This window comes from Sapajus apella, unplaced genomic scaffold, assembly GCF_009761245.1.
Source record: "Sapajus apella isolate SASKATOON/1434 unplaced genomic scaffold, GSC_monkey_1.0 scaffold83, whole genome shotgun sequence".
NCBI classification, from domain to species: domain Eukaryota; kingdom Metazoa; phylum Chordata; class Mammalia; order Primates; family Cebidae; genus Sapajus; species Sapajus apella.
The window spans coordinates 4,093,565-4,102,187 of record NW_022437023.1 but is presented as its reverse complement, the minus strand read 5'-3'; the positions used below and the strand labels follow the sequence as shown (position 1 = coordinate 4,102,187).

General features: G+C 50.4%; 1 protein-coding gene across 1 annotated transcript in view; it reads right to left on the bottom strand.

The window, feature by feature from the left end:
• Nucleotides 1–3,923: 3,923 nt before the first annotated feature.
• The window catches only part of CDKN1A (cyclin dependent kinase inhibitor 1A), a 7,216-nt gene continuing 2,516 nt past the window's right edge, over nt 3,924–8,623 (bottom strand). Inside the window, exons 2-3 of the mRNA XM_032253578.1 lie at nt 5,526–5,957; nt 3,924–4,410 (exon numbers count right to left, since the gene is read on the bottom strand). Of these exons, the coding sequence (XP_032109469.1) occupies nt 4,361–4,410; nt 5,526–5,952 (477 nt within the window). The 5' untranslated portion in view covers nt 5,953–5,957 and the 3' untranslated portion in view covers nt 3,924–4,360. The remainder of the gene's footprint in view (nt 4,411–5,525; nt 5,958–8,623) is intronic.

The following is an 8,623-nucleotide window of genomic DNA, read 5'->3' as shown; positions in this document are numbered from 1 at the left end:
AGAAGCTTGTACCTTCAGCTTCTCTGAGCCTTCCGGGCCTGCAGAAGTGCCCCTTCTTTTACTAGAGAATTCCCCCATGACCTGAAGACCACACTAAGAACGCACCTGAGGTGGATGCCTCACAGGATGATACTTACCTTCCTCGAGATCCATCCCTCCTTCCCTCACTGCCTCTAGACCAGGGTCAAAAAACAGTTTCTTAAAGGGCAAGAGAGTAAATGTTTTAGATTTGCAGTCCATGTGGTCTGTGTTGCAACTATTTGATTCTACTTTTGCACTTAAAACGACAGTGCAAAACAACCATGGACAATAGGTGTGTGTGCATTCCAAGAAAGCTTTATATACAGAAACAGGCAGCTGGTCCGTGGAACTATGGTTTGCCTACCCCTGCTCTAGACCAGTAATTAGGGTCAGGTCTTAGCATTGACCAAGCAAGAAAGTATATAGTCCCCGCTGCTGGAGGAAATACCTTATTTACCAAAAAAGCTACAGGTCTGGCTGATACGTATTAGTAGGAACAGGAAAACACACATAGGAAGAGATCTTGAGGATGTGGGCTGGGGCTTGGGGGAGCTGAGGAATACAAAGGTAGATAAAGAGGGTTCTATGGAGGCAATGTCTTTGGACTCGGAATTTAACAACTTGGTAAGACCACTGGAGCTGGTCTTAACACACTGCTGAATTCGTCCTTAAGGTTTAGACCCAATGATGGCTTACAGCAGTGAGGTGGCAATGCTGAAACAGCCTTGGATGAGTACTAATGGGGCATCAGAAGGCTCAGAGAGGAGGGCCGAGAAGCCCTTCCCTTTGCAAAGCAATAAAGAAATCCCACTGGGTGCCGTGGCTCATTGGGAGGCCGAGGTGGGTGGATCACCTGAGGTCAGGAGTTCGAGACCAGCCTGGCCAACATGGTAAAACCCCGTGTCTACTAAAAATTTTTTAAAAATTAGCGAGGCATGGTGGTAGGCGCCTGTAATCCCAGCTACTCAGGAGTCTGAGGCAGAAGAATCGCTTGAACCTGGGAGGCGAAGGTTGCAGTGAGCCGAGATCGCGCCACTACACTCCAGCCTGGGCAACAAGAGTGAAACTCCATCTCAAAAAGAAAAAAAAAAAACAAGTCCCTAGTGAAAGGAGCTCAGTGCTGCTGTCCTCTATAGCCCAGGTTGACAGAGGAGATACTGCCATGGAATACCATGGCCACTGTCAATGGAGACATTAAGTGGAAAAGCAGAGACCACATAGGGCCACTTAATCATCAGAGGCAAGGTGGACACAATTACAATGACAGGCAGCAAGGCCTGAATGGTAACCAAGGGGTCCTTGATCTCCAGGGCTCCGCAGCAGTGGTGTCCCTAGGGCAAGAGACGGAGCATTTAGTGAGAGTCTTGCTTGACTCAACCACAAGACCAAGGGTGAGTGAGCAGAGGCTGATGTCAGCTGCTGAGATAGAAAATCACAATCTCTTACCTAGTTTCCAGATTTGAGCCAGTTCTGACCCAGGACGCACTGATGGAAGATCCATAATGCCACTATAAATATCCAAAATAAGTGTTTTCTAGATTCTTCCCTAAAGTGCCCTCTGGCTATTTACCAGAATAGCTGTACAGTGTGGAACAGGGAATAACCAGATCATTTGAGGTCTGTTAGATACAGGGTCTGAACTTTCACTGCTTCCAGGTGACCCAAAATACCATTACAGCCTCCTTTTAGAGAGGGGGGACATAGAAGGCCAGGTGATAAATAGAGTTCTAGCCAAGTTCATCTCCCAGTGAGTCTGTGGATGTACTCTGTGGTTATTTCCTAGCCCTTGAGTGCAAATTGGGATGCATAACTTTGCAGATGGCAAAATGCTCACATTCTGCCACATTCTCACATTCTCACTCATCTATGGAATAAGAGCCATTATGGAAAGAAAGACCAAGTAGAAGTCTCTAAAATTGTCCCAGTGGTCACTCTTTTGCCCTGGAAGAGGCTGGAGGGCAGTGGTGCGGTATCAGCTCACTGCAACCTCTGCCTCCTGGGTTCAAGCTTTCCTCCTACCTCAGCCTCCCAAGTAGGTGGGATTACAGGTGTGCACCACCATGCCCAGCTAATTTTTGTGTTTTTAGTAGAGACAGGTTTCACCGTGTTCGCCAGGCTGGTATTAAACTCTTGACCTCAATTGATCTGCCTGCCTCAGCCTCCCAAAGCGCTGGGATTATAGGTGTGAGCCACTGCACCCAGCCCAAACAGTTTTTTAAATAAGAGCTCCAATTCCTCCATAGCCTTGCCAACACTTGGCATTATCAGTCTTTTTAATAGTTGTCTTTCTGGTAAGTGTACAGTGGTATCTTATTGTGGTATCTCAATTTGCATTTTTCTGATAAGTAATGATGTTAAGCTATATTCTTTACAAAAAGATTAAACAAACCAAAATATTGACAGTGGTGATCTTTGTGGAGGTGTGACGGTAGTTTTTGCTTTGTTGTTTTTTTCTGAAGCACAGTCTTTCTGTTTGCTAAGTTTTCTGCATTTTCTAAATTTAAATGCTTAATTTTTAAAATTATTTTTTAAATTATGAAACCCTTCCCAAAAGCCCATTTTTTTGTTCTTATAACAAGGTATAATGACCACAATAGTAATATTGCAAGTAAGATTGCCAAGAATCATTTATTGAGCACCTGTTGTACATTCAGCATGTAGGAGGAGCTGTGAACAGCACGGAACAGTACAGGGTTTGGTCCCTGACCTCGAGAGGTTTACAGTTTAGGCGGAGACACAGAAGAACCACCTGAGCTGGGGAGCCCGAGAGAAAACAGTCGAGGCCAGGATGTTACAAGAACTGGAAGGTGTTTGGGGTCGCACCCTTCACATATGAGCCCACATGGCATGCCCTGTTGACAACCTCTACTGCCCCCTTCTTAAAATGCCTGACTACAGGTGAGGGTGCACACACCTGTAATTCCAGCACTTTGGGAGGCCGAGGTGGGCAGATTACAAGGTCAGGAGTTTGAAACTAGCCTGGACAACACAGTGAAATCCCATCTCCACTAAAAATACCAAAAATTAGTTCATTTCAGCTACTCGGGAGGCTGAGGCAGGAGAATAACTTGAACTCAGGAGGCAGAGGTTGCAATGAGCTGAGATCACACCACTGCACTCCAGCCCAGTCCAGGAGACAATGTGAGACTCCCTCTCTTAAAAAAAAAAAAAGAAAAAAGCTGGACTGAGACTGACTCCTTGCTCATCTGCTACTCAAAGTGCAATGAACTGGGGAGGGATGGCATGGATGGGAAAGGTTGCTGGATGCTTTGAGGGGCTGATGTCTCCCTCCTAGAAAGATCCACTCCCCCATCACATACCCCTAACATACAGCGATCCCCACTCAAGGGGGACTGTGCCACCACACAGGACCCTCACCCCGAGAGCTAAAAGAGGAGGAGGCGGTCGCTGCTTGAGCTGCCAGAAGTAGAACTAGGGTGCCCTTCTTCTTGTGTGTCCATTCCCCTTCCAGTCCATTGAGCTGGGTGGGGAGTAGGGATGGGCACCTCGAGCCACCTGCAGCTGAGGGGGTACTGGAGGGAAAGGACAGGGGGGTGGGACAGCAGCAGAGGGGAACTACAGAGCCCAGCTGGAGAAGAGGGGTAGCTGGGGCTCCTCAAAAAGTACAGGAGGAGCCAAAGAGGGAGAAGGTGCAACACTGAGGCTGGCTCCCCAGTGCAGGTCAGAGGGGCCATGAGGGCAGGCGGGGAGGTCCCCTGCCTTCACAGGACAGAGGGGGCATCAAGAGCAGGAGGGTACCAGGTCCCCAGCCCTGCCCTAGGCCACACTCACTTCAGGGTCACCCCAACCTTAGAGGTCAAGGGCCCTCCTCTAAGACTGGGCAGGGCAGGTTTTGATGATGCCCCCACTCAGCAAAGCCCCTTCAAAGTGCCATCTCTTTACTTCTCAAATTAAAAGGTATCCAGGTCTGAGTGTCCAGGAAAAGGAGTGAATTTCGTAACCCCCTGTGACAGCGAGGGGAGGCAGCCTCGTCCCTCCAGGGGGTGCCGAGTCACTCTGCAGACAAGTGGGGAGGAGGAAGTAACTGGGGGAAACCAGCCCACCCAACCTCCAGGAGAGAGGACACGGAGAAATAGGATGAGAAAGTTTTAAATAGTATTTCATCAAATAAAAATGCCCAGCACTCCGAGGAACCTATCACTCGACTGCCTAGTTTTTGTTTAAATAATTCTAATGCCAGAGGTTGGGGGGCAGGGGGCAGCCAGGGTATGTACATGAGGAGGAGTTTAAATTAAAACACAAATAATAATTAAGACACACAAACTGAAAGACTAAGGCAGAAGGTGTAGACGCCCTCGGGTTTCCAGGACTGGGCGGATTAAGGCTTCCTCTTGGAGAAGATCAGCCGGCGTTTGGAGTGGTAGAAATCTGAGGAGAGAGAGCGGAAGTCAGCCAGGCCAAGAGGAAGAAGACACGGTGGAAGAGGACAGGAAGAACTCGGAAACGCCCACGCTGCCTCTTGGGGGGTACTTATGGAGCGTCCCACCGTGCTTCACAGACGTGATTTTATCCATCACTGCACCTGCACCCACAGGTCTGCTCTAAGCCAAGCTGCCCAGTAGAGGAGCCACTAGTTCTGTGTGCTTGTTTAAATTGACCAAAATCAAATAAAATGAAAAATTCAGTTCCTCAGTCGCACGAGCCGCGTGTCAAGTGCACAACAGCCATATGTGGTTTGTGGCCCCTGGACCGGACACTCCCATCCCTGCAGAGTTCTACTGGAAAGTGCTGATCTAGGGATTCTGTTACAAAGTCCATGAAAGTGCTCAGCACAATTACAGGCCCATGTAAACGTCAGTAGTCGTTGTTCTTACCATTAGTCCTGACCTAACCGCAAATTCACTTTGGGACCTTAGATGAATCACTCTACCTCTCTAAGCCTGGATTCCTTTTCCTAAAAGGATGGCAAGGGGCTGGGCACGGTGGCTCATGCCTGTAATCCCAACACTTTGGGAGGCTGAGGCAGGAGGACTGCTTGAGCTCAGAGTTTGAGACCAGCCTGGGCAACATGGTGAGACCTTGTCTTTACAAAAGCTCAAAAAATAAGCCGGGCATAGTGGCATGCACCTGTAGTCCCAGCTTCCCAGCTACCCAGGAGGCTGAGGTGGGAAGATCGCTTGAGCCCAGGAGTTGAAGCTGCAGTGAGCCATGATCACTTCACTACACTCCAGTTTGGTCAACAGAGTTAAGACACCCGTCTCAAAAAGAAAGGCGGGGAGGGGTGACAAGAATGTCTTATTATATAACATTGCATAAGGACTAAATAAATCTACCTTAGAAGCTTAGCAAAAGGCCTGGCATAATATAAGTTCCCCACAAACGTTAGCTAGTTGGTCTTGGCTGCCTACTTGCTGTGTGAACTCTGGGCCTGTTTCCTTCTACCTAAGGAGCACGCTAGACCAGGACAGGACAGGTCAGCTCTTGGACCATGGACTCTGAGAATCCTGGTCCCTTACAACGTCCTTCCCTGTACCTGTCCTCACCTGTCATGCTGGTCTGCCGCCGTTTTCGACCCTCAGAGTCTCCAGGTCCACCTGGGGACTCCTCAGGCCGCTCCCCTGAGTGAGGCATAAGGGTGCAAGACAGCGACAGGTCCACGTGGTCTTCCTCCGCTGTCCCCTGCAGCAGAGCAGGCGAGGTGCCAGGCCGCCTGCCTCCTCCCAGGGGCCCTTTGGGAAGGCAGATCTTGGGCAGGCCAAGGCCCCGCACACGCTCCCAGGAGAAGTCACCCTCCAGTGGTGTCTCGGTGACAAAGTCGAAGTTCCATCGCTCACGGGCCTCCTGGATGCAGCCTGCCATCAGCGCGTCACAGTCGCGTCTCAGCTGCTCGCTGTCCACTGGGCCGAAGAGGCAGCGGCGGGCCTTGCTGCTGGATGGGTTCGGACGGACATCCCCAACCTGTTCTGACATGGCGCCTGCAGCAGAGACACAAGGAAGGCCCTGGTCACCGTGGAGACTGGACACTACGCTACCTGGCTGGGCTTTGCTGTGTCACCTCAGGTGAGGTCTTCCTACCACAGGGTCTCTCTGACTCTTTCCAGCTGGTCTTCCTGCCTCCTTCCCACAGGAGGCCTGACCCCCACCAGCAGAGCTCAGCCAGCCTGGCACCCCAAGGTCACTGGGGGAGCAGGCAGCTGAAGGGCAAGCTAATGTCAACAAAGTCAAGTTTATTGCAAAAGCGAGGATCAGGGTCCTGTTTACCACCAGGTATTATCAGCTAAAATCAATTTGTTTTTCCCCCTGAGGTATCCCTCATGGGTGTGAATGTCCCCAGATACGTGTGAATTGCTAGAGTCCAGCAGTTTCTGAATCCCAGCCCTGGCCAGGAGGTCAGTTCCCAAATAAAGAAACAGTCTGACAGTTCCTCCAGCCTCCTGAACTCCCACCCAGATGCCCAAGTAAGGTAACCCTGCTCGGCCAAGTAAAAGTACCCTGGACTCTGGGGTAAAAAGCACCTGGGTTGTGGTCCTAGCTCTGCCACTTACTACCTAACTTTTAAAAAGCCACTAGGTCTCAGTTTCCTCACCCATAAATGGGTCCACATTCAAGTTTAAAGAGCATGGCTGGGCCGGGCGTGGTGCCTCACGCCTGTAATCCCCGTACTTTGGGAGGCCAAGGTGGGCGGATCACCTGAGGTCCAGAGTTCGAGACCAGCCTGACAAACATGGAGAAACCCCATCTCTACTAAAAATACAAAATAAGCTGGGTGTGGTGGCGCATGCCTGTAATCCCAGCTACTCGGGACGCTGAGGCTGGAGAATCACTTGAACCCGGGAGGCGAAGGTTGCAGTGAGCCAAAATCGCGCCGTTGCACTCTAGCCTGGGCAACAAGAGCAAAACTCTGTCTCAAAAAAAAAAAAAGAGCATGGCTGTGGACACATACTCAAGCAATTGGGGAGTCCATCCAGCAAGGCAGATGGAACAGAGTTGAATGAAAGGTTGTGTCTTGGTGGCTATGCGGGAAGGCTCTGGAGCCAGATCACCTTGGTTGAAGTCCAGGTTTTACTAGGTGACCCTGGACAAGCAACTTAACTTGTCTGAGCTCTATTTTCCTCATCTGTGAAATGGAGATAGCAATGGTGACTGTCTCAGAGGATAGGTGTGAGGATTCAATGAGTTAATGTAGGTAAGGTGGCAGCAGCACTTCATACACAGAAGTGCCTGAAAAATGGAAGTGTGATTATTTCTCTCTGCCTTCAGTTTTACTGAGCCTCCTCCCTATCACTTCTCCCTGCCAACTGTCCCCTTCAGACAGCAGCTGACAGGTGCTGTAGGCTGAAGGCCTTTCCCAAGGATGTCATCAGGCGGGTGGCCTAGGGGTAAGGAGGGGCTGGGCAGGGCTGGGCGGGGCGGGGCAGAAGATAATTTCTCCCAGGCTGAGCCACATCCTGCCAGGCACATCAGGTGATCTGAAGTCTAGACACCTGGCAGCCCCTGCCCGGTGCTGCCTGTGTCCAAGGAACCCGTTTTGCAGACAAAGAAAATTAAAAGTGGCTGATCTACCTGACTCCTCTCCTCCCACTTCAGGAGAGGGAAAACCAAGGGTGAGTTTGCCCATGAGGGAGCCCTGGCACCTAGCTGCCCACTCTGGCTTGACTCCAGAACTGAGTGACTGCACGACCTTGGCAGCAACTGGGTTTTCCTAGGGACAAGTCCCAACTTGCAGGCTCTGGGAGGTGAAATCTCTGTTGAGTGTTCCTGAGGCAGGAAGCCTGGGACACATGCCACATCTGCTCCATCCCACCTCACCCCACTGCTTGTGATCAGTGGAGCCCACAGTTTCACGTCCCAGCTGGTTGGGAGAGGAGGCACTTGGTAACCTCACACCAAGTTTAAAGGGCAGGAGATGGAAGAGATATGAGACTTGCCTCCAAGTCATACAGCTAAAAAGGTCAAAGGCCGCTTCCCCATAAAGGGGTCACACAGTACAGTGGACAGAGCCCTCAAGGAACCTCTGTCTACCCTCTCCTAGGCATGAGTTGGGATTTATTTGTATATTTTCATGTATGGGGGCTGTTCTAAGCAGTTTGAAAATGTCAATCCTCTAAAAAGTGGATAGCTATTAGCTCCCTTTTTACCGAAGAGGTAACAAAGGCTCAGAGAAGTTAAGTAACTTGCCCAACGTCACACAGTTCATAAGTGGCAGAGCCAGGATCTGAACACAGGCCTGTTTGCCCTGAGTCCTGTGCTCTAGTATTGAACCCACTCCCTCTCTAATTTTGAGGTTTCTTAACCAGAGAGTCCCATCAGAATCACCTGGGGAGGCCAGGAGCAGTGGCTCACACCTGTAATCTAACACTCTGGGAGGCTGAGGCGGGGGAATCATTTGAGCCCGAGGGTTCAAGACTAGCCCGGGCAACACAGAGGGACCCTATCTCTTCTAAAAATAAAAATAAACAAAAATTAGCTGGTGGGCTGGGCGCAGTGGCTCACGTCTATAATCGCAGAACTTTGGGAGGCTGCAGCAGGCAGATAACTTGAGGTCAGGAGTTCAAGACCAGCCTGGCCAACATGGCAAAACCCTATCTCTACTAAAATTATAAAAACTAGCTGGGTGTGGTGGTGCACACCTGTAGTCCAG